Consider the following 24724-nt stretch of genomic DNA (forward strand, 5'->3'; position numbering starts at 1 on the left):
AAATGATATTGCACATATTATTCTCACTCCGTAGTAATTTTGAGCAGTAATATAATTTATATAAATAAATCATTTGGTAGCTGTCTTATCTTATATGACAAGTAATATATTATATTTTAGATAAGATCATTCAACATAATACAATTACTTCATTCTTAATCAACAGTCAATACTATCACTACTTCAGCTACTTATCAATGTCATTGAAATTAAAAAATAAATCCAATACAAGCCGGTACATAAAAACAGGATTAATATCAGGAGCAGTAATAATAAGTACAAGTTATCTTGCCTTAAAAACTTTTCCCCACTTAAAAACATCAATATATAATTATATAACAGGAGAAGATTCACAGACGGAAGAAGAACTCGAGGAAATTGAAAAACAACAAGTTGTTATTGAAAGTAAGAGGAATGATCCGCACAACAAAAATAAAATTATTGATAAATTTCAATCTCAACAAGCTTTTGATGATAATGGATTAAATGACTCTAATACTTGGTCAATTAAAGAAATTAAAGATTGGTTAATTAAGGTATGTTCGTCATGGGATATCAAATAATGATGATTGAAAAAAAAAAATCTATTTACTAACTTGAAATTTAGAATGAAATTAACCCACCACTAAATGCGACGGAGAATGAATTAAAATCTTTATTTAATTCAGTTAAAACAAAAGTACAATCAAATTGAACAATATAATATTTATACAATGTCTATAATATTTTAATTCTAGTCTATATATGTAATTCTAAATATGTTGAATGCTAATTTTTATAATACTTTATTACAATTTAATAAATTAATACAATTTAATAATTTAATCATTATTTATGATTTTCTGACCAATTTTGTAGTCCCTTTGTAAAAATATTTCTAGTTAATCCTAAATCTTCATCAGGTATATGTACAAAATAACAATTAATATTAGAAACATCTTTATTTCTTAATTCATCATCAAATAAAATAAATTCACCATTTTCTAATTCTTGATTTAATTTTAATTGTTTTGCAGCTAATTTAATATGTTTAGTTTTAGAACCTTGACCCCATTCTAAAGCATCAAAATAAGAAATAGCAGGTTTACCATCAATCTTTAAATAAGTTAATAATTTTTTGGCAATATCTGGAGTTGCTGTTCTACTTGCTCCTATAATTTTAATATTTTGTGATTTTAATTCTTTTATAATTGATTCAACGTCGGGATAAAATGATAATTTCATACCTGATTTATCAATAATTTCAGTTGATGATATAGGTTTTATTGGTGTACGTATATGAGTATCACACCAACATGGCCATAATGTATAATCTAAATCAAATACTATAGCCTTTGGATACCTCGTTGTTGTCATTCTTTTTGAAAATTCTTCAAAAACTGTAAAAGTACTGAAAAGTTGACGATAATTGTTTATTTTAATTGATATTTTAGTCAAATATTAATTGTATAAAGTTACTTGAAACCATTCTATTATTTTGAATATTAAAAGCAACCAATTTTGCAAATTATAGTACAGTAAGTATTAAATATAAAATTCAAAAATTTGGTAGCATTTTTACCAAAACAAATATAGAAGCAATTTGATATCGTCCTCTATTATTAGTAGTTTAGCAGATCCAATTAGAGCAGATCCAATATTAATAACTAAATAGATCCATGGTAAAGCAAAGTTGAATCAAGTTCAAATAATTTTATCCGATCAGAGTAATCAAAGATATGCGTTTATAGTGTCAAAAAAACTAATAATGCAATTAAAAATAGACAGAATTGGTAGCAACTAATTAGCATATAAGATTAGATAAGAGATAATATTATTATCCTAATATTTAATCTTTCCTCTCTTTATTTTTCTCTCTCTCCACATTCAAATTTTAAGGGATAAAATTTATATATTATATTATTATTATTATTATCATTTATTGTACATTTTGCCATCACTTATATTTATTATTTAAATCAATCAATTTTATTAATTTTAAATTATCAATTAATTAATCAATTAATCAATCAATCAATCAATCATTAGCTGTTTAATTTGGTTATATATAATTGGTTAATCATTTAATACAGTAGCATAGTTTTAAATTATATTGGTGTTCAATCTATTTGTGTTAGTTTTTGGAGAGTAATAGTGGCAACCAATATCATTTTATTATCATTATGGATTCAACAACTCAATTAATTACAATTAAATTGAACGTTACTAAGAAAGATTCAAATGATGGTGTAAAGAATATTGATAGAGTCATTCATGTTAATAAAAATGATTTCATGAAAATCAATTCAGAATCATCATTAATTGATTATTTAAATGGAAAGAATTTAAATTTATTGATTTCAAAAGATGTTGAAAATGTTGAGATTACAAGAAAATCTAAAAAACATAAGTGTTTTATACCATTAAGTAGTGAAGAAGATTTTAAATCTCTTCATAGAAGTTTAAAAGTTAAAAATCATGTTAAATTAAGCATTAAAGATAAAACTCCTGTAAGTAGAGAAGATAAAAAACTGAATGAATTTAATTTTGATTTATCTGCTGATTTAGCTAAACTTGGAGATGCATTATTAGAAACAACTTTGGAACATTTAAAAGAATTTTTTTCAAATAATAAAATCAATTTGAACAAAAATTATGGATTTGGTAGTAGCTTTGGAAATGCACCACCAACAACAACAACAACATCATCATCAACAGAGGAATCAACAGCTGAAAAAGCAACATCAGCCAAAGAAGAGGAAGAAGAAGAAACACAAGAGGAGCAACCTATCCATTCGAGAATTTGTTGTGATAAATGTAATCCAATAGAATTTATCCCAATCAAAGGTGTTAGATATGCTTGTTTAATTTGTAAAGATTATGATTTATGTTCCAAATGTGAATCTAAACAACAATCTTATAAATTGGATTATGGTGCACATTCTTATCTTCATCCAATGGTTAAAATTACAACACCATCAGTTTTACAATCTAATTTACAATCTGAATTTAAAAATAATCATTATTTCCCAAATCATGAATTTTTTTCAACTTCAAGACAAAATAATGATATTATTTATGATGTTCCATTAGCTGATTGTTCTTTAAAAAATAGAGAAAAATTGGAAAATTTATTAGTTACAAGAGGGTTAAATGATTTTGTAAATAATGTTGATACTTTTATTGATAAAAGTGATAAATATAATGCACTTTTGGATTTAGTTGATAAAAAAGATGACGATGAGAAGATTAGTTATATTAAAGAATTATTAGCTAAAGCATCAACTGATGATAATGTATCAGAAAATGCTACATTAATCAATGTTTCATCATCTGGTCATTCAAATGATAAATTGATAGTTCAGTTAGTTAACAAATCCCCATTTTCTATTGAAGAAGCTGATTTGAAATTAAAATTAGATAACGAAAATGGTGTTTATGGATTCAATAAAACCAATTGTGACATCAAACAAGATCAAATTAGAAATTATACCGCAACAAAAATTGATCAACAAGAAGATGAAGATGTTGATTCATTTGACCAATCTGTGTGTGATATGGAAATTGATGAAACTTCAAGTGGATTAACATTTAAAGAAATTAAAGAAATTAAAGAAAATAAAGAAAAACCATTAACATTAGTTACAGAAGAATCAAAAGTTAAATATACAATGAAATCTGATAATTTAATGCAAATTGAAATTTTTAATAATTCAAAAAATATTATTGATTGTGATGGATTAAATATTTTAGTATTTAATAAAGATGAAACATTAATTTCAGAAGTTAATATTAAAAAAAATCAAGGTATAAAAATTGGTAATAGTAATAAATTTAATTTAACTTTAAATTTAAATCATAATCAAAATGATGATAAAAAAATTCCATATAAAATTATTATTAATAATGATGAATTTTCATCAATTGGTTATTTTATTTCAAATGATTCAACAATTGCAATTTTAAAAGAATTAATTGATGATGAAGTTGATTTATTACAAAATTTACAAGATTCTACAACTAGTACAACAACAGATAATTATCAAACATCAAGTGAACATTCAATTGTTTTACCAAAAGTTATTACAAATAGTAAATTAATTGAAATTGATGAAACTACAAAATTATTAAATTCTAAAAGTAATAATTCTAGTAATAAAGATGATGATGATGATTTTGAAATGATGAATTATGAAAAAGATCAAGAAGAGAAAAATTTAATTGATGATGATGATTATGAAATCTTATCTGCAGTTAGTACTGATGCTGAAGATGATTAGGTGAAGTATTAATTTCAAGTTTATTTTTAAATTTTTAGTTTTTTTATTAGTGCTTTTTTGGTAGGAGAGGATTTATTTTTTTATTTAGTTTTTTGGTGGTTTAGCTTGACTTTTTCATTATTTGCTATTAGTTGTTAAATTTCATATAATTATTTATAGTTTATAGTTATTATATGTTTTATTTTTATAAGCTTTTGTAGTTTTGATTTTCGATAGTTTTTGTTTCAGTCTATGAGTAAAGTTTATTGAATTACCCAGAATTTCAAAAAGATCTATAAATGAATTAGCCTTTTACATTATAATTGTTTAACTAAGTGACTTTTTATTACCGTTTATTTCCAATATTTTAATTGCGTTTCACATAAACTTGAGGATTATAATAAAGAAATAATATTTTAATTTTAGTTATATTTTTTATTTTCTTGGTTTGGTTGCAACATAATTTTTATTAAATTTTGTATTATACTTGAATGAGATTTGGCTTTTTATTGGTTAAATTTCAAATTTACCAAGCAAATTTCTATTAATTTTTACAAGGGATTAATACGTTATTTACTTGAATAAATTATAATTTCCTATAAGTTTTTTAGAATTGAAATTTTTTGACGTATTACTTACTTAGTTTGTTTAAAATTGTAGATCTTTTCAGATCTCGGACTTTTTTGACGTTCTGCATATAAACTATATTTTTAATTTTATTTTATAACTAATTAGACAATTTTTTTTATTTAATATTAAACGAAAGTATAAGAAATAAATTATTACTATCATGGTACTATAATTATATATCAATTATGTAAATGATCTATTATTGTCAATTATTTAATATGAATTTAACCAAATTTAGATTTATTATATATATTAATTTTTTGGACTTTGAAGTAATTGATTATGAAAATAATCAATTTTTAATAAAAAGAAATGAATTTACGAGATTAAAAAAATCTTAAGATTTTTTTTTAAAATTTCTTTATAACCACCCCCACAATATTTCAATAAAATGAGGTGGTTTTATTTGCATGATTGTTAAAAATTTCAATTTATTAGACAATGGATTGATGAAATGAGAAACAATAAGTATATCTTATATATTTTAGAATTGTATGTGTTGAGATCTCGAATGGTAGGTAATGATTGAAAAATACATAACGACATTAATCCTTCAAATTTCACCACCTTTACAAAAAGTGCAAGAAAATTTTACACTTTTACTTCAAGTTTGACTTAAAACTTAGACATAATAAGAATATTATTGAGTTGACCCTCACCAATCCTTTTTAAGATTTTCTTCTAATTCGAATGGGGTCAGTTATTTATATTTGTTCTTAAAACAATCGGTTAAAATTCAATTTAATGCGATATAATGTATTAAATTTGATTCAAATCTATTACTATTTTTCAGTCAATTTAAACTTCTTAATTAGCATTACATCAACATAGTTTTATTTATCGAAAGATTTTTCTATCAAGTCAATAAATGTGTCAAAATTATAAATTTTAAATCTAATTTATTAAAAAATATAATAATAATAATTTATTATAAAGAATAAGTTATAAATTAATTGACTGGAGAAGTCAAGATATTTTCAATAACACCGACAATATAATAATTATCGTTTATATGATGTAAAATATGCATAATACGTCAACTTTCTAATTGAAACGTTTGTAAGTCATACTTTCAATCTCAACAAAATGACAAAAGCCATACCCAAGTTATTGATTTATTGTTTAATTGTCGAATATGATATCAATAATTTTATAACCCCACAAAAATTGAAAAGAATTAAATTAAAAAATAAAAAAAAAAAAAAAAATTTAAATTTTCACTTTGAAATTAACTTTTAAACTTTTAACACAAAACCTAATGAATTAAAAAATAAAAAAAAAAAAAAAAAATTGCATGTAAATTATTTTTTCATCTTATAACAAGTTAACAGTAAATAAGTAAAATCATTTAATGAATGATTCATTCATGCGTAATTTTAGATTTTACTAAATAAAATTTAGTGAAAATTGTTTCAAGAATAATATTTTGATTTATTTTAAGGAATTTTTTTATTTTGATTTTAATAAAGATTTATTTTTAGATTGTGTTTTTGAAATATTCCCTTTTTTGAGAAACTCCGAAAGTTTAAAAATTTAGGAAATATAAATATTGATAAATTTTTCTCAACAAAATTATCAACTAATATTTCATCAATCTTTTAATTTTTAACACCAACCATATTATCAACAACTGCAACAATAATAACCACAACATCAATTACCGAATAAATAAATTGAAAAAATGTCATTATCTTCATCTCAAAAATCAAATAATTCATATGAAATGCCAGTTAATAATGTTCAAATTACTGGAGATAATCAAGAATATGTTATTATTAACAATAAAAAATATTTAAGAAGTGATTTACAACAAGCATTTGGTGGTTCCTTAATTACTGGACCAACACCTTATCCAACTATTAATATTAATCCTGCTCCAGTAGGTTTAAGGTATGTTAAAATAATCAAATTTCAATACATTTTTTTTTTTTTTTTTTTTATTATTTGAATTTGGATACTAACAAATAAATTAAAGTGCTTTTGCCCTTACAACTTTTGTTTTATCTTTATACAATTGTAAAGCTATGGGAATTGCAGTTCCAAATGTTGTAGTTTCATTAGCTTGTTTTTATGGAGGTTTAGTTCAATTATTAGCTGGATTATTTGAATTTCCTACTGGAAATACTTTTGGTTTTACTGCTCTTTGTTCATATGGTGCTTTTTGGTTAGCTTTTGGTGCTATTTTTATTGAAAGTTTTGGTATTGGTAAAGCTTATGAAAATAATTTAGATCAAATGGCTAATGGTATTGGATTTTTCTTACTAGGTTGGGCTATTTTCACATTTATGTTGGTACTTTTAACTTTAAAAACTACTGTTGCATTTTTTAGTTTATTTTTTAGTTTATTTATTACTTTTTGTTTATTAGCAGGTGGTGAATTAAGTGGTCATAAAGGAGTGACAGTTGCTGGTGGTGTATTTGGTATAATTACTGCTTTTATTGCTTGGTATAATGCTTTAGCTGGTACAGCTACTAAACTTAATTCATATTTTAGTGCTAAACCAATTCCATTACCAGGTAATCCTACTTTTAAAGGATTCTTCTAAAAGTTGGTTTCACTTTACTTAACGTTAATTTAATTTAGGTGGTAGTATATATTTAGACTACAAGAATATTGTAATTTTTTAATTAATCATGACTTATTTATTTATAATGAAATATTTCTTATATCTAACTCTATGACTTCAATTTGATTTTTTTATACTTTAGGCTATATATTTTACAAAACTTTTTAGTCTATTTTGGTTGATTGTTTCGTAATAAATCAAATTATATTAAATGAAAATGATGAAAGTTACTATTTTATTCAAAGTTTATAATTTGCAACCAAAAATTTCTTTTATTTTACTAATTGGACCGCAACTTGCGTAATTTATATGTTAATTCCCCACATAATAAATTCTTTGATTTGAATTCTTTCAGATCCTAAACCTGTACTTTTTCTGGATTATAAACACATCAAATAATATTACAAGCTCATCAATCGATTTTGTATAATGAAGATGGTTCAAGACAAAATTCTTGACAACAATATGAAAATAATATGAATTTTGTGTAATAAATCCCGTTTTTGTGTAATTATCAACCTAAAATCAGGAAAACTTAAACTATCAATATATCCACCACATTGTTAGCTATCATGTTCAAAATTACCTCTAATACTTGGAATCATTATAAGCTATCTTATCCGACTCTAAAATTTAGCAAAAATGTAGAATTCATCGATTTTGATTTTGTGTAACTTTATACCTAAAATTTTTTATTGTGCTAAGGTTCGAACCGAGATTCTTAAATTTTGAGCTCGGGATATCTTGCCACTATGCTATAAAAACTGTATCACGTGCATGGGCATATATCTCCGAGTGATTGAAACTGTTTAAGGGATTTGAACCCGGTAACTTTATGGTTTGCTGAAAATACCTGCCACTATGCCACATTTAAAAAACAAACGTGACTCGGGAATATATTTCCGGGTTTGCGTTTATGTTTCAGTTTGACGACACGACACTATATTTATAGTTAGTTTAGTTTTAAATTTACAATCAAGTAGTTCTTAACTTGATCAACTCGATAGTTTAACTACTACAACTAGGACTTCAGTTGTGCATTAGTACCATATCATTTTGATTTCAAACGCTATTGCGAATGATATTACAGCTTTTTGTTTGCCGCTAATTTTTAAAATCACTAAAAACGGGCAATTTTAAAAACTTCATTGCAAGTACAAATTTACAGGGGACAACCATGTAAAATCTTCATACATCAAATCAGCGACTACATATGATTAAACAACAATTTTGGAGATACTTTCTTTGAATGAATCAGAAAGGTTGGGGAAGTAAAATTATTTAAGTTTTTGTTACAATTATTTCAGGTTGGGAGGAAATTGAATGCTCCAGAAAATAGAGATTGCACTTAGTTAGGCAATTAGGTGAGCAACAAGTACATTCAAATGGTCACAACAATCAGTGTATTTAAATTTGGTCAATTATTACAGCAAATCTACGAAGAAATAGCCATAAATAGATTGTTAGCCATGGTTTTTGAACAACCCGTCAAGAAGTGGATGCACTTAGTAGTCTACGTGATGCCCATAATGCAGTCGTCACTACTCAGATCCTGGAGAGTTATTGCGGGTATGTGATGAAGGAAGAAACAATAATTTTAGCTAAATGTTTGAATTATTAATTAACACAAATAATTAAGAGATTCCATATTGGTTAAACAAAGCGATTCAGTAGCATGCTATTAAGCATTCACTTGCATAATCAACGGAAATAACTGAAGAGGTAAAGAGATAGTGTACGATTGAATCAAACAAAATTTTCCAATGGTATCTAAAAATTATCATTGTCGTGTCGCTAAAAACATTTTTAAAACATTCGAGCTTGGCTGGAGATCTCGGGCGAACTTTTCCTACTTAATTTTCACTCAGATCTTGATTTACCAATGGCATAGTGGTGAGTGTTACGATAGTGCTGGTAAAGCTTACTTGTTCAACTCCTTTTGGAGCCACCTGAACGCTTGATTTTGTTATGCAGAGTTCAATTTATTTTGTTATGCTAAATCTAAGTTTTTTGTTATGCTAGATCTTAGCTTTTTGATATGCAGATCTCGATCTATTTTGTTATGCTAGATCTGGGTTTTTTGTTATGCTGACTTGAGGTTTTTTGTTACGCGAATCTCAGTCTATTTTGTTATGCTAGATCCGGGTTTTTTGTTATGCTAGATCTAATTTTTCTTGTTATGCAAATCTAAGCTTTTTGTTATGCAAATCTCAATCTATATTGTTATGCTGAATCTACGTATTTTGTTATGCTAGATCTAGGTTTTTTGTTATGCTAAGTCTAAGTTTTTTGATATGGAGATCTCAATCTATTTTGTTATGCTAGATCTAGGTTTTTTGTTTTGCTAAATCTAGATTTTTTGATATGCTAAGTCTTAGCTTTTTGTTATGCAAATTTCAACCTATTTTGTTATGCAAATCTCAACTTACTTTGTTATGCTAGATCTAGGTATTCTGTTATGCTAAATCTAAGATTTTTGTTATGTTAAATCTTAGCTTTTTGATATGCAGATCTCAATCTATTTTGTTATGCTAGATTTGGGTTTTTGTTATGCTAAATCTAAGTTTTTTGTTACGCTCAATCGAGGTATTTTGTTACGCTAAATTTACTAATTCTGTTATGCTGAATCGAGACACTTTGACTTGATCCTCTTGCTTTTTTGGGGAACTTAGCAAAACCTTTGGCGCTCATAGTAGATAGTTGATATACGATATTATTGAAGAGCAACTCAGAGTTATTTTTGAAAATGTGTCCTCTTGGATTGATATCCTCTACTGTGTAGCCATTATATTTTGATGCAAATTCTGTTGTTATACCTGAACAAAGCTCGATAGATTATAGAATAAGCCATAAGAAAATGCTTGAGCTAAAATGTACATATATTTGATTAGAAAATACTGGTGATTTCTTCACTAAATTTGTATCAAGATTCAAACTTATTAACCTTGAAGTAGGACTCAAATTAGTTTTTCTAACTCGTGTGAACTCATATCAATGAATTTTTTGTATCTGATATATTATTGTAAATAAACATCTTTAATCTAACTTACCTGAACTTGTAGACTCTTCTTCATTTCTATTCTCTGATTCTCTTATTTGACTTATGCTCTACTTGAGCTTAGTAAATTTGAATTAAAAAAAGCAAGTTCAGCTACATTTCTTTTTAAAAACGAACCAGATTTTAGCTTTTCCTTGTTGCAATTAAAATCACTTGATATAAATGCTTCCCTATAGAGTTTTGACTACGAGGACTCAGTGAGTCAAATCAAAGATTTTCAATCAAGGGATTTGATCTCAGATGAGCGCTCAAAGTAATATTTTGATTATCTATTTTGAATATGTTTAATTATAAAGTATTATATTCGAGATCTATGATGATACTTGATGTGATTTATACTCAACTTCATCCAACATAAAAATCAATAACAACACTTAAATATATACCTTTCTAGTATAATGAACAACAAACTTCAATAACTCGCTGTAGTTCAGACAATTGATATAATGAAGTTAACTGTTGAAGTAAATATTACATAGAGTTGATTAATTCTACATTTAGCATAACAAATTAACAACCTCAACATAACAAATAAGTTATTTTAAGATAACAAACAAACAAGTTCTGCATAACAAAATAGCAAAGTCAGCATAACAAATTAGCCACTTCAGTATAACAAAAAACCAAGTTTAGCATAGCATAATAAGAACCTCAGCATAACAAACAAAGCACTTTCACATAACAATTAAATAAATTTGGAATACAAGCTGAATTACATCAACGGTTTTTTTTCACCGTCTTATGCGATAAGAAGTACGTCTTTTCCGGATAAATAAATGAAGCAAATCAGCGTATTGTAAAAAAGTTTTACTATAAAAACAAAATACGACAGGTTGCGAAATAAACCATTTCAGCTTACCAATACAAACAATTTGGTCATATCAAATAGATTCTCCCGGTATTACAAATATATAACTTGAGCATATCAAAAAAGCTTTTGGACAGAACCAAAAATTGCAGAGCACATATCAAATTCTTAGCTCATCATTTAAAATAAACAACATTGCATAACAAATTGACAATAAATGTCATCAAATAAATAGTAACTGCTTAAATAAAATATAGTCGCTGAGAACAAATTGCGATGAATCACAGACGCATTCTTTAACTCTTCGGCTGACGGGTCAAAATTTACAATGTTTAACAATGTCGATTGTCAGCATCAACGGTAAATAGCACTATTGGAAAATTTTTTCTGCAATCTTCATTTGTACGTTGCAGCGCGAATTAAATAGCCGGAAACTTTTTCGAAAAAGTGAAAAGGTTAAGTGCTTATGTTCTCAATCCACCATCTAGTGCAGTCATTGGGTTATACAGTCACAGTCTATATTCATGTAGCATTTTTTAACCGAATAAAAATTTAAATAACATCCACAATACCTTTGAAAATAAGGGTAGTTTATTGTTATTATTTAAGTCATTTAAAATTATTCAATTTTTTTGTGGGCATAATGTTTATGATCTCGCACAGTGAATTCGTTTCACCATTGGTGAAGGGGTCTTTTAAAAATGAAATATGGGTTTTTGTATTATTATAGCAACGAGTTCCGCTTTCTTTGTATTATGGTTGCTCAAACATAATTCTTTAAAGGTCATTTGATTTTCTGTAACCTTTGACTTGTAATTCCAAAATCTTTGACTTATAATTTCAAAATGAAAGTATTTAAAAACTGGTCAATTTGGGCCAGATAATCTTAGTCTTCGTAATTTGTCTCGAACTAACAGGCTTTTTATTTTGATCTTGTATTTTCTGATGTTAAGTGACAAATACTACAATTGAGGAAGTGCTCATTAAAAATTCTGACTTCTTACTTTGCAATATTTAACTTGGGCTTCATGATATGCCAACAGGTGATTTTCGTAATTCTATGCAACAATTATGAGATATGACGTGGTGATGTGCAGTACTGCAGATCTACTTTAATATCCCCTAGTCCTACGCAATTTCATTCATGAAAGAGTCAAGGAAAAACTAAAGGGCCCTGAACACTGCAAGCTATTGCTGCTAATTTATTATTTTGTTGTTATCTTGATATGCTTAAGGAATTTGTTTGATACACTGGAAAGGTTTTTTAATAAGCGTAATTCGTTTTGTTTGTTATGCTGAAGTGTTTTATTTGAGATGCTAATTATGTCGGTGTTTGTTATGGCAAAGTCATTTCTTTGATATGCTGAAATGTTTGTTTGTATTTTAGAAGTAACAATTTTGTGGTTTGCAAAAAAAAAATATAGGATTTAATTTAAGGGTTGGATTATGAAGTTTTGAGATCTAAGTCACAGACTAGAGATTTGGATCTTAACCAAGAGTTATAGATTAAGATTTTTGAACATATAACTGAGAAATGATTCATAACGTACGGCCTCTGTTTTAAGTTATTTGAGCCTTTCGAAATTTGTACTACGAGTTCAGCACCTCAAAACTACATATTCTTAGTTTTAGAGTTATAGAGACGAGTCGAGATTTAAAGATCTCATTTATTGGTTTAATTTGCTTCATCTGCAAAAATTCGAGTCATAGTACACAAACTCTACCTAGAAATTTGTATATCAGCGATAAAACGTGTATAATTTGTAATCCTAATTTTCAGGTTAATAATGCACTTTTTAGAGATAAATTTCAGATCTTTTCTATTTAGACTCTGGTTTTTCAGTTTCTAAGTCCCCAATTTCAAACTTCTATCTCTTGAATAGTAGTTATTCCTTCAATTCCATCAAAAAAGCCCCATCATACATATAAATACATTGTCATGACATCGAGTTGAGCTTAGCTTATCATAAAAGCATTTTCAGCGCATCCAAAAACCTAGATAAAGCATTCAAAAACTTTGGATTGAGCATAACAAAAATTTACAGATCAGCATAACAAAAAACAAAAATCTTGCATAACAAAAAACGTCAAAATTGCATAACAAAATACTCGGATCTAGCATAACATAAAACATAGATCTAGCATAACAAAAAATGTAGATCTAGCATAACAAAGAAGGTAGATCTAGCATAACATATATCATAGATCCAGCATAACAAAAAATGTAGATCTAGCATAACAAAATTTGTAGATTCAGCATAACAAAGAAGGTAGATCTAGCATAACACGAATCATAGATCCAGCATAACAAAAAATGTAGATCTAGCATAACAAAAATTGTAGATTCAGCATAACAAAAAAAGTAGATCTAGCATAACAAAAATTGTAGATTCAGCATAACAAAAAAAGTAGATCTAGCATAACAAAAGACTTGGATCTAGCATAACAAAAGACTTGGATCTAGCATAACATAGATCATAGATTCAGCATAACAAAGAAGGTAGATCTAGCATAACATAAATTGTAGATCCAGCATAACAAAAAATGTAGACCTAGCATAACAAAAATTGTAGATTCAGCATAACATAAAACATAGATCCAGCATAACAATAAATGTAAATCCAGCATAACATAAAACTTGGATCTAGCATAACATAGAGCTTGGATCTAGCATAACAAAAAATGTAGATTCAGCATAACAAAAAGGTAGATCTAGCATAACATAAAACATAGATCTAGCATAACAAAAGACTTGGATCTAGCATAACATAAAACATAGATCCAGCATAACATAAAACATAGATCCAGCATAACAAAAAATATAGATCTAGCATAACATAAAACATAGATCTAGCGTAACATAAAACATAGATCTAGCATAACATAAAACATAGATCTAGCATAACATAAAACATAGATTCAGCATAACAAGAAATGTAGATCTAGCGTAACAAAAGATTTGGATCTAGCATAACAAAAGACTTGGATCTAGCATAACAAAAAATGTAGATCTAGCATAACAAAAAATGTAGATCTAGCATAACAGAAAACGTAAATTCGACATAACATAAATCATAGATTCAGCATATCAAATTAAAGAGTTAAACTGACTTTGAACAGAGTTGAACAAGCATGCTCTATATTCTCTGCCATGGTACAGACCACTTGGCCATTGATGAATCAAGATCTGATTGGAAAATTACTTGAAAATTTTTTACCCGAGATCTCCAGCCGAACCCGAACGCTCTGAAATACAATCTGACGACACGACATTAGTGATGACCTACTTCCACTCAATTTGGATATCCTTCTGATCTCTTCGTGCATTGTCTCTTCCAATCTCTAATTGTTTCTAATGGATGAAACAATCAAGTGCTTATGACGATGCTACTTTACCACTTTCAATTTAGTGTTCTAGATGCATTTGTGTCTATTGATCATGCAAATGTTTTAATTCTCCACACTTGATCTAATATCAGAAATATATGTATGTCGTCACTACATTTATTTTTCTTATTGATTTGTACTCTAGGGCATTTAAACAGAAAAAGGGCAGTTTGATCTATCTATGGCTAGTTTTCTATTAATTTGTATTCATTTTTGACCAAATATTAACATCATTCTTGTTCGAGCCAGCTCTTTCAGACCGACTTTCACTACCCTCGAACTGGAAACAATCGTAGCCTAAATTACATTTTACCCTCAGGCCCTTCTCAAGCTGTTAAAGATGTTCCTAGAATTGCTGATCGACCATTCATAGTGTACTATTGAAATTTTATGAATGATAGAATTAGCTGAAGTGTAGATGAGGTGCTAATTGCTGTTGTGAAACGAATGAAATTAATCATGTAAGATTGAATTTCCTGATTTCAAGAAAAATAAGTATTTTCCTAAGGCTAGAAGTCGTGTCGTAAAAATGGAGGAAAGAGATTTGCTAAAGCTTTCATTACTAGCATCAATGATAAGTAACAAACACTTGTTTCAGGAACATGAGTAGCTATATTGATGGTTTTTTGGTGTTTCGATTTTATTAGTTTAGCGTATATCTTCAACGTCTTTTCAAACTTTAGTAAAGCCAACACCTAACTAACCTGACTTAAATTTAAATAGTTTTGCAACCAAAAAAAGAAAAAATAAAACTACTTTCTATTTACACAAATTTCAAACTTTCATAGTTTTGGATCTGAGACGTTATCTGTAACTTAAATCTACACCAAATCAGATCCCAGGGGCCTCATGTACCTTAAATCTAATTAAAAACGAACTGAATCTTAGATTTGGTCAATTCTCAACAACAATACGTACAGTATCTTGATTTGCCATATCTTCAGATCTGACCACAACATTACACCAATACTTACGGGATCTTACTATGCCATATCAAAGATACAACTACAGCATTACCGCAATAGTTAAATTCATTTGAGATCCCTTTGGATCTTGATCTCAGATTTGAAACACTTCCAAACTGCCATAGTTTACGTTTTGGAGTAATTGCGATATGTGTATATTTAGCATGCTAGATGGACATGTCTTAAATACGTCAAGTAATGAAAGAGAAAATAAAAAGAATTTAAGAGTAGAGAAATCAGTGAAGAACATGTCCAAAAGCTGTTGAAAAATATTTTCATTCTGTTTTTACATGTAGTTATCATTATCAAATATAGATGAATCTTTCTCTTTGAAAATTTTAAAATTTGCGCCCCTACTTGATGTTTCTAAATTAGGAGGGGTGCAATAATAGTGATTTAACTGGTTGCAATAATAGTGATTTAACTGGTCATTCAGTGAAATCTGACATCTGGCTGTAATAATTAGAAATTGTAAGTTTTGGCACATATCTTAAAGACATTAACGGTTAGAAGCCAGTATGCCTTTCTATGCATCAGATCATTTCCCTTAATACTCCAGCAAGTTTTAAAATGTTTTATTGGTTCAATTAAGTTAATATTGAGTAGAAAGGCATACTTCGAACTTTAAAATCTTGTACCCCTGAATATGAATTGAAAAAAATGTCTGATAAAGTCAGCTTTAAGCTCAATTTTTTGACTTTGCTAAAGCTTAGATTTCTAGTTCTTTCTATCGATTACTCCTCATTCACTGGTATGGTCTACTTTGCAAAATAATTGAGCTTATGTTTGAGTGACTTAATTGATACCTATTTTACTATATGAGTCTGACATCCAAACATCAACATCCGTACACCAGTTTTTTAATCCGTACTCTTCCGCTGAATAGTAATAGAGTTGATGGAAAAACACGGGCTAAAGTACATAAGTAACTACACCATCAAGAGGAGCACAAGTTTTAGTTTATTGAGTCTGACTAGTTACTAAATACGTTTAGGATTTAACAGTGGGGTCAAAATTATTCAAATTTTGAGCACTTTGTGAAGGTGGTTGTTCAGTGACTTTAATCCGCTTGAAGCTTGATTTATAGAATAACTCCTTGAGATTCTTCTATTTTTATGTGAATTTTCTAAGTAATCAAACAAATTTTTCAGTGCTGCTTCAGTTATTTATTCAAAAAAAACAGATACATTGACAAAACCGAAATCATATGAAGGGTATACATTTGTTAGGTAGTTTTCAATAAGTATTAATTGTTTTCGTATTTTGATACTTATTGTTGAGATATTTTTTACTGTGATTCTCAAGCTCTATCATCTTTCCAATTATGTTGGTTTTAGTACTCATGTGATTACAAGCCCTTGTTGGAATAATGACCTAGAGAAACTGAAATTGCTGATTATTACTTTTTTAGAATCAATCTTGAAGGGTCTCAACACAGCGTTTGGTTTCTTTGTCGAAATTATGATCAGCTTATATTGGTTCATTATATTGCTAACTTTGTTTCAATAGAGTATCAGCTAAAAGCGTACCTCTTTTTATGGGATGATATTTTTGCAACAGCTGTATGAAATATTTGACATGTGCTAAGTAATGTTCATATTTCTCCCAATAGATATAGCATGACTTGGAACTATAGTTAACCATTTGTTGATTAGTTCATAAAATCATTGGCTTTTTGAATGACCTTCAAAGTATTCAAATAGATCAATGTACAAAAAAATCTTGAGTATACAGTTTTTTTCAAATCTTTTGAATAATTTTTAACTTTAGAAAGCTGTTTCAAAATCTACCCAGTACTCAAGTAGGTCGTAATTGTTACACATACTAAGATAATCGACCCTACAATATACGCCTTACCTGGCTTCTCTGTTATGATACCTTTGATTAGGCGCCCATAATTTCTTCTTACTTTGACTTCTCATTTTGGGTTTCAAAAGTGGTGGTTTAAAATCATCAGTATGTTTCAACAAGTAAAAAGTCTTAATTAAATTAGATCCTGACTAACGCTGTAAATAATTTACGCAAAGTAAATCCAACAATTGAGAGGGAAAGCGTCTGTGTCAATCATAATGAATTTAGTTCTTTTTCCAACATCAATTAATTTCTCCTCATGTCAGTTTCTTGCTATTTCTCCAATTCTCTTTAAACAACTTGGACTTTTAATGAACCATTGAGCTCTAGCTCTAGAGGTTTTCTTCCATGATCGAGAAATATGCCCCGTGTTTGAACTGCTTCACGCATTAAACCAATGAGTTTGAATGCTTCATATCAGACTAGTGACACACTTCGTTGAATCAATTATTAAAAATAAAATTTTCATCTATCTTGATATTAAGTAAATTGGAAAACCCCACTTTGTATATGTTTTTTTAGGTTTTCTAGAAATTCCCATCCTTAACACAAAGCAGATTATGTAAAACCTTGAGTTGCTGTTGAATGAGTTGCTGTTGATGTTGATTGAGTTGCTGATGATGTTGCCGATGAAGTTGTTGAGTTTGTTGATGTTGATCTTGTTGTTGTTGATGATGACGTTGTTGTTTTGAAGGAGGATGTGATGGATGTTGAGGTTGAGGTTGAGGTTGAGGTTGAGGTTGAGCATATGTAGGTGCTGTTGTATTTGTTGCAGGTACATTAAAAAAATAATTTTGCCTAGCATCATTTTGACTATTATTTGGACTATTACACTCGTTTGATCTTTGGTTTTCATAGTAGTCGTTTGTTGGATTAGTTTGTGAATTATTTGAATTGAAAATATTGGTGGTACAATTGATATTTTGTAAATGAACCGTATGATAGTTATTAAATAACATTTTCAAAAATACCAATATTTTATACGTTTTGAAGCAAGACTAGATGGTTTCTTTCAAATAAAGGGACAAACTTAGACCAAAGAAGCGACGATTTGAGATTGAATTATGGAATGATTAACACTAGAAAATGGTAGTTGATATTGAATATGTTTGGAATAAGACTTTGATAAAGTTAAAATACTTGAATATTTTTTTGTTTAATTGTTGAACATTTCTATTTAATGTCAGACTTTTTTTATTTTGTCAAATTTTTAATTAATTTTCCAAATTAAGACAAAATTAAGAGTTCCAATATTTCAGACAAATTCTGTATATAAATTAGTTGGTTTGCATAAAAATATTGTAAATCGTGCAGCCAAGGATGGGAATTTAAAATCAATCAATTTAAAATGTTGAGGGAAAAATAACCTCCATGAGCTACCAAATACTTTGCGCTAACGTGACTTTATATCCTCGATAAAAAAAACTGGTTGCGTTCTACAAAAAGGTTAATTTCTATTCTTTTTATACCAAGTCTATCAAATAGCTAGTAACCTCTCCAATTAAATTGTCAATATGTTTCTCATACTAGCAATTTGAGAACTCATGAATCCATCTAAAAAAATTAGATTTCAACACACCTGCTTAATTTTGCTTGATGTTGAAAGTAATTCTGCTATTTATTAAAGTTGGCGTTACATTATTAGTGCTCAATAAATTAAGCTTTACCGGCCTCAACACGCTTATGTCACCCCCGAAAATTGATATCCGATGGAGGTTAATTTTCACCCACTATTTAAAATCACTCAAGATTCAAAATAAGGTACAGACAGACAATAATTTATTAGTAAGTATAGAGTCGTCGACACTTTTTTGTGTAAAATATTTTGATGTCGCGCAACACTCGATCAAAAATATTTGTTGACGACAAAATATTCAATAAGTTTTAGTTAGTTTGAATTGAATCCTTGTAAACCCTTCTATAGCTATAATGAGTAGTGTTGGTGGTTAATTGACTAAATTATCTTGTAACTTCTGTCCTTGTATCGTGTGATGTTGAGTAGATTGATAAGTACGAATTAGAAATGTGAATATAACAAGCAAAACAACAATGTGCTTAAAATATATTTGAGATTTTTAACTAATCTGCAATGGGACGTAGGTCCGTTATCACGAATTGAATACAGAAAAAAGTTATCGAAGAGAATCATTCTAAAGGACCATTATCATATTGGAAAAATTTTACAAAATAACCAACAATTAACTTTTTTACATGTCTAGAGTTTTTAGAATTCATCGATATCTATCCACCAATAATAGTAATAAATTATCGTTAACTTTCTTCACGAAAGAAGATTGCATGCTTTGTAGTAATGCGAAACAAATACTTAATTCGGCCATCAAAACCTTTCCCAAAAACCATAGTATTAAAATCGATTTAAATCAAGTGGATATAATGGATCCAAGTAATAAAAGTTGGTTTGATAAGTATTGCTACGACGTGCCTGTACTTCACATTCAAAACGCTAATTTAAGTTCAAATAACGACATAATCAAAAAACATATGCATTACTTCAATGAATCTGATCTTTTAAAAGATTTTAGCGACTTCAGTAAGAAATAGATGGGCCAAACGACTGGTAATTAATTAGTTGAAGAATAGAAAACGGGGATTGATATTTATTTATTCTTTTTGAGATTGTCCCTAAATAGCTCTGGTGTTTTAAAAGTGAATTATCTTATATATATGAGAAGTTCTTAATATTGATAGTGATATATATAGTAAGAGTATATGCTCTCCCTAAATATAAACCTTTTCATATTATCATGGTCATACGATTAGTTATCTTGATTTACAACTTTACCCCACGGTTAAAACTGAAAAAAATAATCTTTTTGATAAGAATTTAATTTATAGATTCTATCAAACAAACACAGAGATTTAGATCAATTAATTGTCATAAACCATTACGTACTCAATTTTATACAGAAACACACATTTATTATCAAAATTGCGTCTTTATTCATACAAACAAGCAAAAACGAATTATCAAGTGAAGTTTTTTCATATTTTAATTTTCCTTAATCATAATATTACAACTTTCATTCAAATAAATATCTGAAACATTGTATAAAATCTAATATGCCATCAGATCGTCAAAAAGTAGCATTAGTCACAGGAGCCTCGTCTGGTATTGGGTTTGCGACTGCAATTGAGTTTTCAAAAAGAGGTTATATGGTTTTCGCAGGTGCTAGAAGATTGGAGTCAATGCAAGCATTAAAGGATGATTATGGAGTTAAAATCTTTAAATTAGATGTAAGTGATTTGCAGAGTGTTAAAGATGCGAAAGAATATCTTATAAGTGAGACTGGTAATGAATATTTGGATATTTTATATAATAATGCTGGTCAATCTTGTACTTTTCCGGCAACAGATGTAACGGATGAACAAATTAAGCAATGTTTTGAAGTTAATGTATTTGGTCCAATGAGAATGGTTAGAGAATTTGTACCTTTATTGATTAAAGCCAAGGGAGTAATTGGATTTACTGGATCTGTTAGTGGAATTGTTCCATTCCCATTCTCATGTACCTATTCAGCTACTAAAGCAGCTATTCATCAATATGCTGCAGTATTAAGAGTTGAGATGAGACCGTTTGATGTAAAAGTTATTAATATTATAACTGGTGGTGTTAAGACTGATATTGAAGATAAAAGATCATTACCAGAAACTTCTATTTACAATTCTCCAGGAATTCAAACATCATTTGATGAAAGAAGACAAATGGCAGCAAAAAACAATCCCATGGATGCTAATGTTTATGCCAAATTGGTTGCAAGCGACTTTGAAAATGCAACTCTTGGTGGCTCTTTGAATTACTATAGGGGAAAAATGGCCTTATTTCTTTCATTTGTTTTAACTTTCATTCCTAGGAGAATTGTTGAATTTGCTTTAATCAGGAAGTTTAAATTAGACACCGTTTTTGATTATTTAAGAAAGAAATATAATTAAAGAAATTAGTCCTTTTGTTGTTAGAGCAATATCTAAAAAAATTGTTTCATTCAAAGCAATTCATGATTAACTTATTTTGAATGCTGATACTCTTTTTATAAATTCTAATACATATAATGCTAATAATGATTTTGAACCTCTAATATCAAATCTTGAATATCCATATAATTTGAGAATCAAATTTCTTATAGTTTTGTGTCAATTATTTTAAGTTCCGTATTTTCTGTATAGAAATTATAATTTTATATCTATTGCGCTTATTATAATATCAAATACTTAAAATAACTAACAATACTTTCTGACAAGTTCAAAATTTTAATTATAATCAATGAATTTCATAGTATTCACTCATTCATACTGATATCATCTATGTAAATGAAGAAATGACAAAAGATTTATCTCTATGGTATAGAGACAAAGATAAATTAAAAATTGGAGAAGTAAATAGATATATTGTGGAATATAAAAAACTTTCGAATAATTCAAACATATCGAAATTTTATTTTAGATTAAAAAATATCGAAAATACAGGTATTAGGGCGATTCATTTGTTAAGTGGTCCATTTATATTATATTGTCACGTTGTTCCTTGTAATTATGATTCCAAAAAGGAATTTGTTCCCGAAAACATTGAGAAAAATCCTGAAGTTGTATTTGAGAATCAAATAAAACCTAATCAGTCATTCAATGTTGAATTATTACTAAATCATAATTCCTTGTTCGAAAAAAAATTTGAAAATGATATAGAGATCCAAATATATCGATGGGAAATTGATGTGATTTCACAAATTGTAATTAGTAAAAAGACAGAAGTGGATTATGATCTAATGATAGGTGAAGATTTAAGAGTTATGAAACAATTAGGATTGAATAAAATAGCCAGGACTTTAACAAGTATTGGCATGAATGAACAAGAGGAAAAAATGATTGAAAAGGAATCAGAACACGAGAATAATTTTAATACGTCATTTAACCCACAACTTTCTGTTATTAAAAAAAATACTACGGATATATGGAGTAAAGAACCTCCATATCCTCAAAAACCTGTACATTTAATAATCGTTACACATGGGATTTTTTCTAATTTAACAGCCGATATGTTGTATTTAAAGGAAACAATAGAATCGAAAGTAAAAGATAATATTATAATTAGAGGTTATAGATACAATGCAGGGAGAACTGAGAAAGGAGTTAAGAAATTGGGAAGAAATGTTGGTGATTATATAATAGATATTTTTGAAAAAGAACCTTATCAATTTGATAAAATTTCATTCATTGCACATTCATTAGGAGGAATTGTTCAATTATATGCTATTAAATATATTCTACTGATTAAAGGAAATGATTATTTTGACAAGATGAATGTGAAACCAATAAATTTAATAGCTCTAGCAAGTCCCTTTCTAGGTATATTAAACGAATTAAATTTTTTATTATCTTGGTTTTTAGATATCGGTACATTAGGTAAGACTGGTCGAGACTTAACTTTACTGAGAAGATTACCTGGTTGGAAAGATGTTGAATTGAAAGATCATCATACAAAAGATAGCTTTAAACCGGTTCTAGAAACATTACCTGATGATCCTTTACAATCTTTCTTAGGTCAATTTGAGAAACTAACAGTATATGCAAATGCAATTAATGATGGTATTGTTCCTTTAAGAACAGCTGCACTTTTATATTTGGATTATGAAGCTTTAGGAGATGTTAATCAATTAAAACGAACAAACCACATTAATAATCAACCAAATCTAGAGAATAAAAATCGAGCTGAAAGCAATGAGAGTGAAGACGATGTGGGTGAAGTACCAGTAAGTGAAGAAAGTGAACAGACAAACGAAGCGGAAAGGGCTACAAATGATAATGATAAGAAAGAAGTCGTTGAATCGGATCACAGTAAAGTACAATACGAAAAACTGAATCATAAGAATCATAAATTAAAATTTGCCAAAAATAAATATAGTCAATTTTTAAATTTAAGTTTGCCTGCAAAAGCAAAATTGAATAAAAGACAGAGGAAATATAAACATTTTTCAATTAAAGGATCAGATACTGACAATTCTATGAATCTTGATGCTACTGCTAAGGATAATAATGAAGCTAATCAAGACAATGCCAACGAAGAATCAAAGGATGATGATGATGACAATAATAATAGTAATAATCATAACAATAACTCAATGCATACAACCAATTCAAATACCACAGAGGAATCAATAGAAATTATAGTGCCTCCAAGGGCCTCAGCCATTGAATCTGCAATTAATACTCTTATATGCCCAATTCCATCTTCAGAGTATATTATGAATCCAGATACAAGACAACCAGTGATATTTCACGATAAATTTTATCATTTTAATAAATCAGAAATCTCAAAAATTGATGACAAAACTACTACTGATACAAATGAAAATCAGTTTAATAAATGGTTAAAAGAATTTAAAATATTTAAAAAATTTTCAGGAAATTGGAAATTATATAAACAAGTTTTTATTGCAAATAAATATCATACTAATGAATTATATTGGAGAAAAGTTTTAGTTAATTTACCACCAGATGCTCATAATAATATTATAGTAAGAAGAAGATTTTCAAATGGTTATGGATGGGGAGTTATAAATCATCTTTGTGAAAATTTATTCAATTGTAAAGATTTAGATTCAAATTTAAATGATGAAAATAATCAAATTAATGATATTAATGACCTTAATGATGATAATGAAATTAAAGTTAATACTAATAATGATAAAAATTCTTCAAAGGAAATAGAAAGTTTAATAAAAGCAAAAATTTAAAGATAATTAGTAGTAGATATATCGAATTATTTTGAAATTGAAAGCTTTTATTTTTACTGTGTAATTTATAAGTATAGATACATTTTTGTATAAATTTATAGACGATGTATAATAATTTGAACTTAATTAGTTGAACGATCGTTTCAAAAGTTTAAATAATTTGCAGTCTTTACTGAAAATTATTTGTTAATACCAGAAATAGATCTATATAATAAAAATAAAACATGATTTACTTATCATTAATTAAGAAGTTTATAAAGAAGTTATCTCCATATAAAATTTTTTAATATTAATATACACAAAAATATCCTTCAATCTGATAAAATCACAATCATCATCATCAACAACATGATCATGAGTCAGTTAAAGTCAGCACAACTTTTCTCATTCAAAACCCAACATTGAGGGAATTTAAAATGATTGAAAAATTTTCAAACGTGGGAAAGAGAGGCTTATTAAATATTTGAAAATTTC

General features: G+C 27.8%; 7 protein-coding genes across 7 annotated transcripts; 5 read left to right on the forward strand and 2 right to left on the reverse strand. All coding sequences in view use genetic code 12, as the record gives it.

Annotated features, from left to right (window-relative positions):
* Window positions 1-197: 197 nt before the first annotated feature.
* KGF54_002608 (uncharacterized protein) lies at window positions 198-563 on the forward strand (the record flags this gene model as incomplete). The annotated part of the gene is made up of 1 exon (XM_051763106.1): window positions 198-563. The coding sequence occupies one exon, from the start codon at window positions 198-200 to the stop codon at window positions 561-563; it is 366 nt and encodes a 121-aa protein (XP_051619979.1).
* A 265-nt stretch (window positions 564-828) lies between these two features.
* On the reverse strand, window positions 829-1356 carry KGF54_002609 (Mg-dependent acid phosphatase; the record flags this gene model as incomplete). The annotated part of the gene is made up of 1 exon (XM_051763107.1): window positions 829-1356. One exon carries the CDS (start codon window positions 1354-1356, stop codon window positions 829-831), a length of 528 nt encoding a protein of 175 aa, XP_051619980.1.
* An 806-nt stretch (window positions 1357-2162) lies between these two features.
* On the forward strand, window positions 2163-4259 carry KGF54_002610 (uncharacterized protein; the record flags this gene model as incomplete). Its single annotated transcript, XM_051763109.1, has 1 exon — window positions 2163-4259. The coding sequence occupies one exon, from the start codon at window positions 2163-2165 to the stop codon at window positions 4257-4259; it is 2097 nt and encodes a 698-aa protein (XP_051619981.1).
* Window positions 4260-6549: 2290 nt separating this feature from the next.
* On the forward strand, window positions 6550-7414 carry KGF54_002611 (acetate uptake transporter family protein; the record flags this gene model as incomplete). Its single annotated transcript, XM_051763110.1, has 2 exons — window positions 6550-6758; window positions 6844-7414. The coding sequence occupies 2 exons, from the start codon at window positions 6550-6552 to the stop codon at window positions 7412-7414; spliced, it is 780 nt and encodes a 259-aa protein (XP_051619982.1).
* A 10617-nt stretch (window positions 7415-18031) lies between these two features.
* KGF54_002612 (uncharacterized protein) lies at window positions 18032-18463 on the reverse strand (the record flags this gene model as incomplete). The annotated part of the gene is made up of 1 exon (XM_051763111.1): window positions 18032-18463. One exon carries the CDS (start codon window positions 18461-18463, stop codon window positions 18032-18034), a length of 432 nt encoding a protein of 143 aa, XP_051619983.1.
* A 2122-nt stretch (window positions 18464-20585) lies between these two features.
* On the forward strand, window positions 20586-21455 carry AYR1 (acylglycerone-phosphate reductase; the record flags this gene model as incomplete). Its single annotated transcript, XM_051763112.1, has 1 exon — window positions 20586-21455. One exon carries the CDS (start codon window positions 20586-20588, stop codon window positions 21453-21455), a length of 870 nt encoding a protein of 289 aa, XP_051619984.1.
* Window positions 21456-21838: 383 nt separating this feature from the next.
* KGF54_002614 (uncharacterized protein) lies at window positions 21839-24250 on the forward strand (the record flags this gene model as incomplete). Its single annotated transcript, XM_051763113.1, has 1 exon — window positions 21839-24250. One exon carries the CDS (start codon window positions 21839-21841, stop codon window positions 24248-24250), a length of 2412 nt encoding a protein of 803 aa, XP_051619985.1.
* Between the last annotated feature and the right edge of the window lie 474 nt (window positions 24251-24724).

This window comes from Candida jiufengensis (genome assembly GCF_024610255.1).
Source record: "Candida jiufengensis strain CBS 10846 chromosome Unknown scaffold3, whole genome shotgun sequence".
Taxonomy (NCBI): Eukaryota; Fungi; Ascomycota; class Pichiomycetes; order Serinales; family Debaryomycetaceae; genus Lodderomyces; species Lodderomyces jiufengensis.